The sequence below is a fragment of the Gorilla gorilla genome, chromosome 2 (assembly GCF_029281585.2).
Source record: "Gorilla gorilla gorilla isolate KB3781 chromosome 2, NHGRI_mGorGor1-v2.1_pri, whole genome shotgun sequence".
NCBI lineage: Eukaryota > Metazoa > Chordata > Mammalia > Primates > Hominidae > Gorilla > Gorilla gorilla.
In genome coordinates this window covers 168,441,563-168,457,675 of record NC_086017.1, presented here as the reverse complement: position 1 = coordinate 168,457,675, position 16,113 = coordinate 168,441,563, and the positions used below count along the sequence as shown (strand labels likewise).

General features: G+C 34.3%; 1 protein-coding gene across 8 annotated transcripts in view; it reads left to right on the top strand.

The window, feature by feature from the left end:
• Nucleotides 1–16,113, top strand: part of VEPH1 (ventricular zone expressed PH domain containing 1) — a 275,621-nt gene that overhangs the window by 208,610 nt on the left and 50,898 nt on the right. For all 8 annotated transcript variants that reach the window (XM_063704317.1, XM_055381889.2, XM_055381888.2 and 5 more), the window contains 2 exons: nt 2,741–2,880; nt 5,582–5,716. In XM_063704317.1, the coding sequence (XP_063560387.1) occupies nt 2,741–2,880; nt 5,582–5,716 (275 nt within the window). The remainder of the gene's footprint in view (nt 1–2,740; nt 2,881–5,581; nt 5,717–16,113) is intronic.

The following is a 16,113-nucleotide window of genomic DNA, read 5'->3' as shown; positions in this document are numbered from 1 at the left end:
TGTATATGCTTCTAAGTTAAGAATCTCTCTCTTATACTACTTTGACCATTTTATGTGATCTGAGACTCCTGTGGTTTGTGTATAAAAAGCTGGTAGGCTCAGAGTGAGTGAAATAAATCTAATCAATGTTTATTTTCAAAAGAAAACATGAATTGGCAGTGAAAATTTAGAGGGAGGAAAAAGGCAGAAACTATTTTTTCATGATAAAGGCCTAAAGTCCAACTTACAACTCTCAAGCTAACTACATGAATTCTTGGAAAAGAACTTGTTTCCTTTTGAAACTTTCCATTAAAACAAAACATATTGCTGTCTCAATATATATGTTACACTTAGATTTATTTCAAATACCATTTTTGTATGTGCTCTTGAGATAATAGGTTTCCTATTTCTTTAGCATAAATTAAATTCAATTTTTCAGAGCATATGTGCCAACTTAAAAAAACGTATATCATTGTCAAACAATTTCTGATAGGGCAATTTTAAGTTGATATTATGCTCCATTCTATTCTCCCAGGTCTTTCTCAGTGCCAGACCTCCTGGTCTTGTCCACTGAGGCTTCAAGCACTCTTTACATCTCATGATTCATTCGCCCACAGAATACAGACATGATTTCTGATTTTATACAAGAACACTGTATGTTCAACTTAAATCTTTTTAATTTCCTGAAACAATTACCTTCACAAAAGCTAGTCCTCTTCTGTACCAATGTTTCAGAATCACAGAAAGCTATTAATTATTAACATTTCTGTATATATCTCTAACTTGCCCTGTCACATCATTGTTTGGTTTCCAAGACCTTCTCCTCTAATCTCTCATTGGTCGCTCTAAGATTTTTCAAACTTTTCCTGAAAGCCTGTCACTTCCTTCAAACCTGACCTCTGATAGAGCACAGATAAGTCTTCCTCCCCCATTCTCTAGAGAATTCAACAACACTCTGTCTTAGGTGGGGACTGACTCTGTCGCCCGTACTAGGATCCTTATCAGCTTTTATTATTTTGTTTGTTTGCTTTTAGAGACGTGGTCTCACTATATTGCCCAAGCTGGCCTTGAACTCCTGGGCTCAGGGATTCTCCCACTTCTGCCTCCCAAGTAGCTATTATTACAGGTGTGTGCCACTGTGCCTGGCTTTTCTCATCGACTTTCAACAAACTCTAGTCCATTTCCATTTTAAGAGTAGGGCATACTGGATCACTGAATCTATTAATTTTCTTTTCTTTCTTTCTTTCTTTCTTTCTTTCTTTCTTTCTTTCTTTCTTTTCTTTCATTCTTTCTTTCTTTCTCTTTCTTTCTTTTTGTTTTTTGTTTTGTTTTGTTTTGTTTTTTTGAGACGGAGTATTTCTCTGTTGCCCAGGCTAGAGTGCAGTGGCATGATCTCACCTCACTGCAGATTCCACCTCCTGGGCTCAAGCCCACCTCCTGCTCAGCCCCCACAAGTAGCTGGGTCTACAGGCAGATGCCACCATGCCCAGCTAATTTTTGTATTTTTTGTAGAGAAGGGGTTTCACCATGTTGTCCGGGCTGGTTTCAAACCCCTGAGATGAGGCAATCTGCCCACCTTGGCTTCTCAAAGAGCTGGGATTACAGGCATGAGCCACCATGCCTGGCCTCTGTTAATTTTCAAAACATTTCATTTAAAATGTCAGATTAATTCTGAAACAAAAAATACCCCATTAACTATCAGTATGACTCTACAGATTTAAAAAATCCCCAGTATAGTAGCGCCTAAAACATTCCAACATGGTATCAGCCCTGCTGAGTTCCAATCCTGGCTCTGCCACAGATTGAGCAGGCTTGAGCCATTTTTTCTGGATCTCTGAGCATCATTCATCATTCATCTCTCCAGACATTAGTTATCTATTAATATTTATCAGTCATGTGCCAAGGTTATAAGGGGGAACAACGCAGTCACAGTGGTTCACTAGACTGGCTTTCTAATGTGCTGTTACCTCATCTTTATAACAGAAATAATACCCATCTTGTAGGGTAAAATTAAATGAAGTCAAACACATAACACATGTGGAAGTCAATTAATGATAATGTTTATTATCCAGTACTTAACACAGTGCCTAGCACATAGAATCTCAACCCATATTTGCTTCATTCATTCATTTATTCATTATTCCTCTCTCTACCCATGGTGTCTCACCACCTCTACACCACTCACCCACTACTTCCTTGTCCCTAAAGGATAATCTCATTAAGTCTCCCAGCTGAAATCCTTCAAGGTGAGATGACCTTTTCAAACCCGACCAATACAGTTCACAGGAAGCTACACCTCAGCCAGAGTTATTTTGGAAGCTATCTCTGAGGCCCCTGCACAACCAAGAGAACAGCATCCATGGTTCATGGCAAGCCATTTACTGCCCAGAAAATGCCTGGGTTTTCTTAATCCATTTGTTTATTTTTCCCAGGTTATCACTTCAAGGTATCCCATCAGATGAAAATGATACAGTATCTCCCATTTTATTGGTGAGAGGGTTTTTTCCCCCCATGGGAGTTGCTGAAAGAGTCTTCAAACATTGTTAATTAAAACAATAATAATAATAATTTAAAATGTCTTTATTTAAATCTACTTTCCATGAAATGGATCCACTCTCAAATATATAGTTGTTTGTAGTTATTAGCTCACAGTTTGAAAACTGAAAGATATTTTATAAAGGCATTTGTGTGTTGAAGTATCAATATAAAGTGTAACTCTGGAAAGACCATAACGTTTAACACTATATGTATTTGTTTCTAGACACTGTGAGAAGTTGTGTAGCAAAGTTGTTCTTCACCTGCTCCCTGAAGGGTCATTACTGCCTATACAGTAAGTCCAGTTTTATTCTCATCAGCCAAGAACCTCAGCCATGGATCCAGATCATGTTTCTATTTCAGCAGGTTTGTATAATTTGTGTTCATCAGGCTCTTTAATGAGCTTGTGGGATATGGGCTTATAATCATTTTTATTGAATTATTCTTTGGCCAGAGTTGATATGTAGATAACAGCAATGCATACATATTTCATTAATAATTTTAACCTCGGTTTTTTTATATTTTAAGATAGTTTCCTCATAAAAGAAGGAATTATTAATCAGTTAGCCAAACATATTAATATCTTAAATATCCTTAGCTTTAAAAAAGAAGAATGAAAGGGAAAATATCTTTGGTTAAACAACAGCAAAAACAGCTTATTTGGGAGAATAGCTTCCCTTATGTAGTGCTAGCCTTGATTTGTCTAGAGTCTTCCAATCTCCAGTTAATGTTAGTGTCAGTATATCCTTTTTGACATTGTTAAGATACTGGAATGTCTCTTTTTTCTATAGAATATATGTACATAGGTGAAATTATGTAAAGAGCAACTTACAACTTGAGAATGAAGAATTTGATGCATAGATGTTAGCATCAAAAGAGATTCTTATTTGAAAATAGTTATCTCGGATGCACTAAACTTTCACATAAAATTTGAATGTAGATTATAAAATGTTAGTAATAGAAGGAATCTTAGGAATCATTTTTACAGATAAGAAAATTGAAGGGCAGAACTCAGATCGTCTGACCCCTGACCCAGTGATCTTTTTGTTGTCACACATATGTTGAAAAATAATGTATTTTTATTTTTAAAATGCATTATTTTATGCAGCTAGAAGCAGGGAGGGTAAAGGCAGAAAAAACAAAATGCAAATGTTATAACATGGCTGAAAAGCCAAATGATATGACACTTTATTTACTTCTGTTAATAAAATATTTCCATAATATCTCCTATAAAAATCACCAAGAAGACAGTTGTATTTAATTATAAGATAAAGTCAAGCTTATTGGGAAATAATGAATTTTAATGCTGAATACATTATAGTAATAAAGTAGAACTACAGCAATTAAGAAAAGAGACAGATTGGACATGCCTTAGGAATACTGTTTTTTTCTAAAGCGAGTCTTCTTAGGAACATTTAATAACATCTCATAGAGAACAACTCACATTTTGGTGTGAACCAAATTGCACGTGAATACAAAGAACAGCATTGACTGTCTTTCCTTTTCTTGAAATAACGACCTTATTTTTCTTCTATTTTGCTTATATTTTTCACTTAGTTTTCATCAGTGATTTTATATTTGGTTTCATCTTTGGCTTTGTTCTAAACAGTTGTCAGTTTTCTGAAAACAAACCAAGAAATCTTGATGGGTTTTTTTGCCCCTCAGTATTATTTTATTGACTTTGTCTGATTCTTTGTTTTTCTCTTTAAGCAAAATCACCAAAAAGTATCTGTGTATGCTATGTTTCTTCTGTGTTCATTTTACTGTAATGGTTTCTTTCTTTTTCCACACTTATGATATTGTGTCATTTTCTGCCTGAATTCTGGCTTTGGGGTAAATAAAAATCAAACTTTGACTTGATATTAATAATTACAACCTGGCACTACTCTTGCGCATTGGGCCAAATTATTTCTGTTTTCTGTCAACTACACACATTTATACAGTTCCCAAATTCACAGATTCCAGTCTAAATGCTCCTGTTTAGATTGATGATTCATTAAATCAGGTCCTGTTGTTTAAATGAAAAATTGGGTGCTTCATCAGTTTTCGATAATAATCAATAATTTATCAGATGTATCCACATTATGGGTTATGTAATTTATCTATTGCTGGCTCTTAAACTTTTTAAATCTGTGGATCACTAACTTGAGCATTAAGATCCTCCATCTTTTCCCATTTAGTACTAGAAATAGTTCATTTTGATGATAATAATAAAATTTTTCTGGAATAGTATTTATTAATCTTCATTCACTAAATAGAAGCTTTGTACATACAAACCACTTAGTCTCATACATCAGTGCTTAGACAGTCATTGACATAAAAAGAAAATATGATTTCATAAGCCAATCTCATTATTTTATTATACATTATACATAAAGGATCCTTTATATCACATTGTATGTAGGTAAATGGTATTTTATACCTTTATAGATGTTCTATACATTTTTTTAAATTGTTCCTTTGAATTGAAAAGCTTCTTACATTTATAGGTATAACACTATCACATGTAAATGATTATTAGACACATCATTGATTAGTAAATATACAAACACAACTTAAAATCTTCCTTTGAAAAGTTTATTTTCATTGGCTTGAATGAAATATATGTAAATGTGATTTTCTTTATGTGCCCGGCTAATTTTTTTTTATTTTTAGTAGAGACGGGGTTTCACTATGTTAGCCAGCATGGCCTCGATCTCCTGACCTCGTGATCCACCCACCTCAGCCTCCCAAAGTGCTGGGATTACAGACGTGAGCCACCATGCCCGGCCTCGTTTAATTTTTTTAAGAGAGGTGGAGGTCTTGTTATATTGGCCAGGCTGGTCTCAAATTCCTGGTCTCAAGCGATCCTCCCGCCTCAGTATCCCAAAGTGCTGGGAATACAGGCTCATTCATCATGCCCAACCCCCATATGTTCGATCTTTAAGACAGATCTTTTTCTTGTTTCATTTAAAATTAAATCATGTTAAAGTTCAAACCAAGCCTAAACAGTGCCTTGAAATCAATCAAACAATACTATTGGGACAAGACATAGTATATTCTGTTTCTGTCTTTAATGCCCTTTCAGAGCCTGTTTCCTGAACCCCTGTCCATTCAGAGTCATTCTGTGCAATTCCTCAGAGCCCTGTGGGAGAAGACCCAGGCAGGGGGTGCTCACAGCTTTGAAACTGCCATGATGGAGTCCACGTTTCCACAGCAGAAGGTAAATATTCCTTTCCTTGGCCATGTTACAGGCCAAGATTTAAGATTGTCTTGAAACAGTTTCCCTTTTTTTTTTAGCAATTAAATTTCATCCTTCTTTCCTTTACCTTTCTTTTATTATTATCATAAAACACTTGTAAGAAATTATTTTCACGTGGTACCATAGTAGATTCAGAATAGAGTGGTACCAGTAAACAAGGACATTGCCCTTTGAGGTCTGTATACTGACACAATACAGTTTCCTAGAACCACACAATAACTGCATGCATAGTATGAAATAGAAAAGATTTTACAGCTGGGTGTGGTGACTTTTATCTGTAATCCCAGCTACTCAGGAGGTTGAGGCAGGAGGATAATATGAGGCCAGTAGCTCCAGATTAGCCTGAACATCATGGCAAGACTCCATCTTAAAAAAAAAAAATGTTTTTTTTAATTAGCCAGGCATAGTAGCACATGCCTGTAGTTCCACTACTCCTTGATCTTGGTCTTCCTAGCTCCAGAACTATAAAAAATAAGTTTCCATTATTTATAAATTACCCAGTCTTAGGTATTTGTTATAGAAGCACAGTGACTAAGAAAGAAGGCTTGAACTAAAGTTAGAAGTTATAGGAAGACTGGAGAGCTATTAAGAAAGTCAAATCAACAGGACTGACAGCCTGATAAGAAAAACAGAAGAATCCAGGATGACTCCAGGTGCATTGTTTGGCTAACTGGATGATAATATCACTCTGAAAATGAGAAATCACAAAGTAATCTGATGCAGCAGAAGAAGATAAAGCATTCTGGTTTACATATTTCAAATCCAAGCTGTTTATATGGCTAACTAGGTGGTGGTGGTGGTTAAATACCAATGTGGGCTTCAAGAAGAAAGCCATGACTGGAGATATGGATTTGGGAGTCACAAGCTAGCACTTACTGTCATGGCAGAAGACTGGATTGCTCAAGGGAAATATGTACATTGAGAGAAAAGAATGGTTATTAATCTCTTCTAGTAAATATTATCAGCTTCTCTCTTTTAGCCCTTCCCAAACTCAAATATTCTGATTATTCTTATTTTGCCTTTTAGATAGCCCAGTAATAAGTATTGGATGCTTACTGAGCAAACCAGATGTTCTGAGAATAAATGATCATGGTGTCTGTCCTTGTTTTACTGTTGAAAAGGGAGACAAGCATGCCAATATTAAACAAATTCATAGTACAAATGAGTAGCAAATTAAGTACTCCAGAACTGGTCTCTTGTGAAACTAACATAATATTTTTAAATGATGAAGAATTCTAATAATATGAAAATGAGCGTGATTTATCAGAAGTTTATTTATAATGCTCTGTAAGACACTAAAGACATATGAAACTATTGCATCACTACTTTTTGGCTTGGGTTTAGGAATTCAACATGCAGTATTAAAAATAAAGGAAATGCCACAATTGCCTCAGTGTGGAGTAAAATGGAATTCTTTGTACGTTTCATTCAAATTTTCAACTGTTGCATCATATTTGAAGACAATGCCTCAAGTTCTCATAAATTTTTCATTGCTAACTGTATTTTAACTAGAGGCAACCAGTAAATTAAAACCTCGCAGGCTGCTTCAAATCCTAAGAGATTAAAAAAAAATACTTGGCAAACTAGTTTTGTGCATACTCACAAGTATACTTATTCACATTTCTTGTATTTCATGCTAATAAACATTGCTCTAAGGGAAAATTAACTGTAAACAAAATTTAAAATTTTTTTAAGTTTTATAATTTGGTTTGTTCATGAGTAATAGAAAAATCTTTGATATCTGCAATGTACATTATGTGGAAAATTTATCTGCCCAAGTATTTCTCAAGTAGATTTTTTCCGATTTTTTTGAAATGTTCTCTGTACTAAATTCAAAATAGCTGTAAGAATGGTGCAAAGTCTGCTTTATTTTCACAATAGGTGCCATATAGACATACATTAGTGATTTGAAAGAGATGGCCATGTGTGTATCGGCTGCAGTGACGGAGTTTCACTGCAGCGAAATGCACACAAGAAAGAAGGAAGAAACTCCTAATGCCTGAGTATCTAGAATATAACATTCTGGACAATATGAAGAGAAGTTTGTTATTGTGGTTGCTTTTTAATAGAATCTTGGAATTTTAGAACTAAAAATTATCAGTGAGATATCTATTAAATTGCAAACTGCTTGAGGGCAGGGATTTTGCCGTATTTACCATTGTATTGCCAGGGCTACAAGGTGCTTGGCACACACTAGGCTTTTTAAATAATACATATCAATTGAAGAAATTTAAAAATTCTGTCATTTTCTGGATGTTAAAATCGGAAGCAAAGGAACCTGTTGAAGGTCAGTGGCAGAGCTAGAACTGATACACATACCCTTGCAATATCAGGGTTGTCACAAATGAATCTGGTACTTCCCTCCTCTGGGCCCAGGAGAGGATCACATTTCCCTGTCTACTGAAGCAAGGCTGGCCATGTGACTTGCTTTAGCCAATGAAATATGGGAGGGGATATGTGTCACTCCAAGAGGAATCTTTTAAAAGCCAGTGTACTATTCTCTGCAATTTCTCTTTTCCTCTACCATGATGATGATGATTGTAGGAGCAAAACTTGAAATTGAGTTGCCAGAAGATGAAAACAGCCTGGAATTCTGAGCCACCACATGGAGGGCTTCTGCTCTAGAGAGCCACCCAGTCCCACCACACATTTTGTATGAGAAAGAAACATCTGTTGTTTTGTTAGAAACTGAAATTTTGGTGTTAGTTATAGCAGCGTAACCTGCCTTTCTTGATTCATACACCTATCAGAGTAGTTAAGCATGTTGGCTCTGAATCACCTGGCTTTAAGATCTGCTGTGCTCCTTACCAGCTGTGTGTCCTTAGTCTCTGTGCCCCAGTTTCTTTACTTGTACAGTGGAGATAATATTAGTACCTACCTCATAGCACTGTTTTGAGACTTGACTGAGTTAATACAGAGCTCTCAGAACAGTGGCCACACATTGTGATCTCTAAATAAATGTTAGCTAATATTCTAATCCCTAGCCAGCACCCCACCTCAAATAACACAAATTCAAACCCGTCTTACGTACATTAAGGGAGGTTGAGAGTGGAGGTAGGAAGATGAACCTGATTGATACTCTCTCAAGTTATTGTACTCTTCTACTTTGATCAGACCAACATTACCAGAAACGTTTTCCAAATTTCAATCATGAATTTTCAGTATAAAATTCAATCAAATTCAGCCAGGTGCAGTAAATTCAGCCAGGTACAGTCATGCCTGTAATCCTAGCACTTTGGGAGGCTGAGGCAGGCGGATCACCTGAGGTCAGGAGTTCAAGACCAGTCTAGTCAACATGGGGAAACCCCGTCTCTACTAAAAATACAAGTATTGGCCAGGCAAGGTGGTGCCTTCCTGTAATCCCAACTACTCGGGAGGCTGAGACAGAAGAATTGCTGGAACCCAGGAGGTGGAGATTGCAGTGAGCCAAGATCCCGCCACTGCACTCCAGCCTGGGAGACAGAGCGAGACTCTGTCTCAAAAATAAATAAATAAAATAAAATAATAAATAAATAAATTCAATCAATTATCTTTTGCAAACTATATATCAATCTCACACAGGCATCAAAATGTGGAAATGCTTATGTAATATAATGCTAAAATATTTTTAATATATAAAAATAAAAGTTTAATATTAGTGAACTTAGTAAAATGCATGAATTCAATAGTTCAAATTTTTAAAAATTATCACTTAAATGACATGTGATAAAATCCAACAATCACTTTACTAACACACATTTTGTATAAAAATTTTATTAATGTCTGTGTCACTAATTAGACTGGGTTTCCATGAGAACATATGCTTGTCATTGTACACCCAGCACCTAGAGCATCACCTGGCTTACTGTTGACACTCAGTGATATGTGTTGACTGAACAAAGTGAGTGAGCACTATTACTAACTAGAAATGGAAAGATGTGTTCTTAGCATGATAAATATTTGTCTGATAACAAAAGAAAAACTATGCCTAGTGGTGAACAACTGAAGATTTTTTATTAAATACTGAAATAAAACCAGAATATCCACTATAATCTTTATAATTTAGTATTGCTTGAAAGCATGAGCCAACATGAGAATATAAGCTCCATGAGAGCAGGGATCTTGTCTCCTTGTTTGTTACAGAATCCAGGATATCTAAAAAGCATGCCTGGCTCATACTAGGCATTAATAATAATAATAATAATAATAATAATAATAATAATAACAAATAGAACACAAGACAGAAATAAGGAGTATACTATTTGAAATAAGAAGATAAATTCAACATTACTTTTAGTTAATATGAAAATACAAAGAACACTATTAGAATTAATAATAATTAACTTTACTGGTCATTTAGAATGTGCCACTAATTGTCCTGTTCATTTAATATCAATTAGTTCAGTTAATCCCAATGACAACACTATGAGATAGACAGCATTATTATTATCATCTTACAAATGAGTAAACTAAGTAGAAGAAAGATTAATTTTCTCAAGGTCACAGAGCAATGGAGAGAAATACACTTAAATGAACAGTGATATTACCACGTTCCTGATTGGAAATAGTAAATATTACAAAAATGTTAATACTTCCTAAGTTAATTAGCACTTTAACTGAGTTCCAATTTAAATTCTAAGAGAATTATTTTTTATCTCTTATGAAGTGATGGTAAAATACAGCCAGAAGGATAAATAGGTGAGACTAGTTTGAAAATTTTTGAGAGGGGCAAAAAAGAGGACATTCCAAAACATTTAAGCACACTATAAAACCTACAATTATTAAATTACTCCACTTTTATGGAAAGAATGAATGCAGATAAATGGAACAGACTAGTCCAGAAACCAACACAAATATATACATATAATCAGTTAATGTATATATACAATTGTTTAGCTACGTATGAAACGAATCCTTTTTAAAAAGCCTACATAAAAGAGAATGATATCAAAACCCTAGAGCTAATTTTATACATACAGAAAAAATGTAAAGGTGTTTGCTATAATTAGAAATTAAACAAGCTTACCTGTCATCACCTTCAAAATTTAGCATTTTACAGTGATCCTACCCAATGCAGGGAGACAAAAGCAGATAAGTATAAGGATTAAAAGAGAATAAACCAGAAAGAGAAAGAGATAGAGATGAGAGGGAGGATAAGGGAAAGAGAAATTATTTATAGACAATAAGATTATTTGTGTGGAAAGTTCAAAAGAATCTAACCTTTAGAACTTATACAAAAGATCCATAAAGTTATTTGATATAAGATCAACATATAAAATCAATAACAAATCTATATGTGAGTAATAACTAAATAGAAAATGTAGAAAAGCATGCCATCTATAATAGCAGTAAAGACTATAAAGGACCTAGGAATAAATATAAGAAAAGCTGTGAAACTCTTTAATGATAAAAAAAATTTTAATATTAATGAAAAAAATTTTAAAGACCTGAATTAATGAAAAGATATGATCTTTTCATGGTCAAGAACAACCATTATCATATAAATGAAAATTTTCTCCCAAATTAAAATGTAAGTACAATTTCATAACCAATCCTAATGACAACAGACTTTTCTCATGGAGTTTGACAAACTGGTCCTAAATTTAGAATAAACAAAATCGTAAGAAAGACTTTGGGGGAGGAAATTTTTATGGTACAGAAAGAGAAAACTCATGTGATTATTTCCGCAGGGATAAATTAATGGTAAATAATAAAGAGCCCAGAAACAGTCCCAATCATATATGAAAGCTTGGTAGGTGATAGAAGGGGGATTACAAATCAGTGAAGAGAAAGTAAAATATGTTTTAAATAATGTAAGGACATGTAACTTTTCCAAGCTGAAAAGATAAAAGTAGATCCTTCACAGACACCATATAGATCAATTCACTCCACATAAATTAAAGGCTTAAATGTAATCAATGAAATCTTATAACAATTAGAAGAAAATATCAAAAGTTATCTTTATAGCTCCAGGATAAGAAAAATGTGACAATACAAGTCTTTGCAAAGATGTGAAAAAGTGGGAATGTTCACACACTCTTGATGGAAGGAAAATAGGTATTCCTGTTTAGAAAAAAGAACACTTAAGAACATATATATATATATAGTCATTAATTAGACTCAAAAATGACAGCTAGATTACTGTTAAGATGGGTGAGTAACTTTATTTCTGAAGTCTTAATTCCATTTAAAGCTGACCATAAAAATGCTTAAATACAAGAAGTATATAAAATGTGCTAATACTACCCAGCTATTAAAAAGAACAAAATAATGTCTTTTGCAGCAACTTGGCTGGAGCAGGAGGCCATTATTCTAAGTGAAGTAAGTCAGAAATAAAAAACCAAATACTGTATTTTCTCAGTTGTAAGTGGGAACTAAGCTATGAGTATGTAAAGGTGTACAGAGTGGTATAATGGATATTGGAGACTCGGAAGCTAAAAAACTACATATTGAGTACAGTGTACATTATTTAGATGAAGGGTGCACTAAAATCTCAGACTTCATTCATCCATATAACCAAAACCCACAAATTTTCATTTTCAGACTTCTTAAAGAGCAATCTGCTCTTTATAATATAATCAATGGTTATATTATAATTTCATGTGCCCTATTTTTCTGCAGTTCTATTTCTAGATGAACTCTTACATATGTGCATCAGAAAACATGTACAGAAATACTAACTGAAGCATTTTTTGCAGCAAAAAATCAGGAGCAACCCAAATGTCCCTTGATAGAGGAATGTGGAAAAAAAATGTTGTGGTATAGTCATGTTGTACAGGCAGGTAAAGTGAATTAATTAGACCTATAAGTAATAGCATGGGATAAATCTTGAACATATGATATTGAGTTTTAATAAGCAAGTTGCAAAACTATGATATGAATACTATGAGAGCATAAACGTTATTGTATAAATTTTTAAAACACACCAAGCAGTGTTATGCATTATTTATACATACATACACTTATGATAAAAATACACTATATTTAGAATTATACAAAATTTATGATGAGGTTGCCTTTGGGTAAGGAGAAAGTGAGGAAAGGAAGGAGGAAAATGTTACCGGGGAAGGGAATTAAGGAGATCTCAATTTCATCTGTAATTTTATTGTTAAATAACCAGAAGCAAAATATTAGCAGTTGTTAAGTCTGGCTGGCAGGTACATGGGTATTTGTTAAAGTGTCTTTTGTAGATGCTTTTCTGTCTTTGTTTTTTAAATTTAATTTAACCTGTAACTAATGTCAAAGAGTAAAGAATTGGTAGGTTTGACTACATAAAATATAAAGTCTGTAAAGAGCAAAACCTTTTATGCACAATAATTTTAAATGAAAATATTTGTAACAAGCATGAAAAACAAAGTTTAATATCCTTAAGCTACTACTATAAGTTCATGAAAATCAATAATCAATGAACGAAGAACATGAGCAAATACTTAGGAGACTGAGTCCGTAAAAGATATTCAGCCTCATTAGTAGGCAAAGTAGTCAAAGTTAAAATAAGTTACCCTTTTTAACACATTTTTTAAAATACAATAATCAGTGCTGGCTTGAGCAAGAGAGTTAAGGCACTCACACGTTTCTAAGTTGAAGTGTAAATTATTTCAACATTTCTAAAAAGCAATTTAGCAATGCAGTTCAAGAGTCTTAAAAATATTCATATCCTTTCACACAGTGATTCCACTTCTAGGAATCTGTTCTAAAGAAGTAATCTGAAACATGTACAAAACTTGAGATAAACAAACACAAAAAGTATTGCAGACGGATTTATAAATATACATCCATATAAAAGAATATTTTTTGTAGGTCTAGTCCTGAATCCAGGTAAAAGAATATTTTTAAGACAGATAGATAGATGAAATAGAGAGATAGGAAGATAGATAGATAGATAGATAGATAGATAGATAGATAGATAGATAGATATAACAATGCACAGAGAGAGAGAACTATTTCCTGGCTCTCTCTGCGGAGAGAACAAAAAATATTAACCAATCCTGAAAAGTCATGTTTATGAGACATGTTTAATGATATGAAACACACTTACAGTAAATACCATATTTCAGGGTACAAAATTACTTTTATAAAGAATATTATTTGGAGGATTGCCCATTAAAACAACCAAAAGGAAATATAATAAAATGTTAATGATATAGCTCTAGTTGATGGGATTAGCATTTTCTTTTCTCTATATATTTATTTTATAATCAAGGAAAAAATATTACTTTAAGTTAATTGCCTTATGTAAATGAGCAGTTTACTTGAAGAAAAATAGATTCTAAGACAATTAATTTCCATTATAAAATAAGGATTTTAGAAAGATGGTGGAGAAGCAGTTGATTTATTGAAGAAATGAGAAAGACCCCCACGGAGCAAGTAGAGATTACTATTAATAATTTCGTTTCAGTGCATGTGCTACCCAACACTTCAGAGGGAATGGCACTCTGATTATCAGAGGACCAGAGAGTTGACAAAGTTGATTGGAGGATTACTAAAGGGCCAGAATTTCAGAAAGAAAAGGCCTTTATTAACACATGTGTTCCAGTTACCAAAGCATAGGGAAATGTTGTATGCTGTAGAAATGGGATCTCTAAACTATGTCCCTTACAGAAAAAATAAAATAAAATAAACTACATTTTCTGCTGAAATAAAATGTGCCCCATCTGGCTAACATTTGGTGATTTGTTTTCAGTCCACATTGCTACAAACACACTTGATAGTTCCCAGGATAACTGACAGGAGTGTCAAGGCATAAATAAAACTGGAAACACTAATTCTGGGTGGAACCCAAGGAGACTTTCTGATGCTCCCACACGCTTAGATCTAGTGTTTTAGGTTAAAGTGTTAATGTTATGTACTTGAGTATATAAATGCATAAGTAAGTAAATAAAAAGTGGGCCTATTATATATAAGATGTAACAGTATATATATATAGATATATATATAACATAAGATGAGAAATTTAAGTCTACATTTGTGATGGAAATGACAAGTGCTGTGGAAGGTCAGTCTCCAGGAGAGCCGTATGAATATATGTTCAAGAGAACCTTCCTTTCAGGGCAAGCTAGAGGGGAATGGGGTTTGGAATTTCAGAACCCCAGATGGGGGCAGAGGATTCTAGGCTTTCAGGCTATGAGCTCAGAACCAGGAAAATCTGATAGGCAGTTTCTAAGTGGCAATGGTGAGGTAAAAAGATAAACAGAAAATATGAATGAGAGTCTACCCTAAGAAGCCAGACCAAGGGGCTAATCCAGTGCTTGAGGGGAAAACTAAATGAAGACCGCAAATCATGGAAGGAACTGGAGGGCAGATTGAAGGTGGAATGTGGATGCAGAGGCAAATGTCTAGGACACTCTTTGCTCAGGCAGGGAGCTGGTTGGAAAGTGGTAGAAATTGAAATACAGAGTTCAGAGGCATTTTTATCTTTAAAGAGAAAAATGGTTCCATATAGAAAGAATGGCATGAGAAATAACACGGAGGAGACAAAATAATCACAGCAAAATCATGGTAAATATGACTCTAAGTTCATGTATTCAGTCAAAAATATTTTTTGCAAATGCCTGCTCTATACCAACCACTGTGCAGAGACTAAATAAACAATCATGATCCCTGCCCTGATGGAAAGAAGCAATACACTAAGAAACAAACACACAATTCCACACTGATAGATACTGTAAAAGATAATGCCTAAAGAAAATGAGCATTTGTTGGATGGTCAAGGAAGGCTTCTCTGAGCAGATGTTAGACAAGTTTTCCTGGCAATGAGAACAATTTGCACAAAGGCCTTGAAACAAAAAAACAAAAACAAAAAAGGAAGAATAAGAGAAAGGAAAAGCTTTGTGTATTAGAGCATTCTCTTCAAATGTAAGTCACACATCTCATCAAAAAATTTTTTTGAGCAAGTACCTTCAATATGTGCACATTTATTTACCTTTAAACTATATACATGCATTATTTTACATACTTGTTATTTCACTATAAAACATTGAAAAATAGAAATTTTAAAGGATGAGATGAAAAATAAATAGAAATGAAAGTTCTAATATTTTCTTCCTCCTGTATCACAGTGGATGGTCACACCTACCCAAAAGTGAGCACACTCCCCTTTCACAGCATTGGTGGAGCCAGTGAACAAAGGGGAGAGTGGAGACTGGAGAGTTAATCTGGGGAATTCTGTCCTGGCCTTTTAGACCATGGCAAGAAGCTTAGATTTTATTGCGGTCTATGGAAAGCCACGGAGGAGTTTTGAGCAGCAGTCCTTAGTTCAGTTTCTTTGTCCATTTGGGCTGCTATAACAAAATACTATTAACTGGGTGCTTATAAACAACAAAAATGTTTCTTACAGTTCTGGAGACTGGGAAGCCCGAGATCAAGGCAGATTCAGTGTC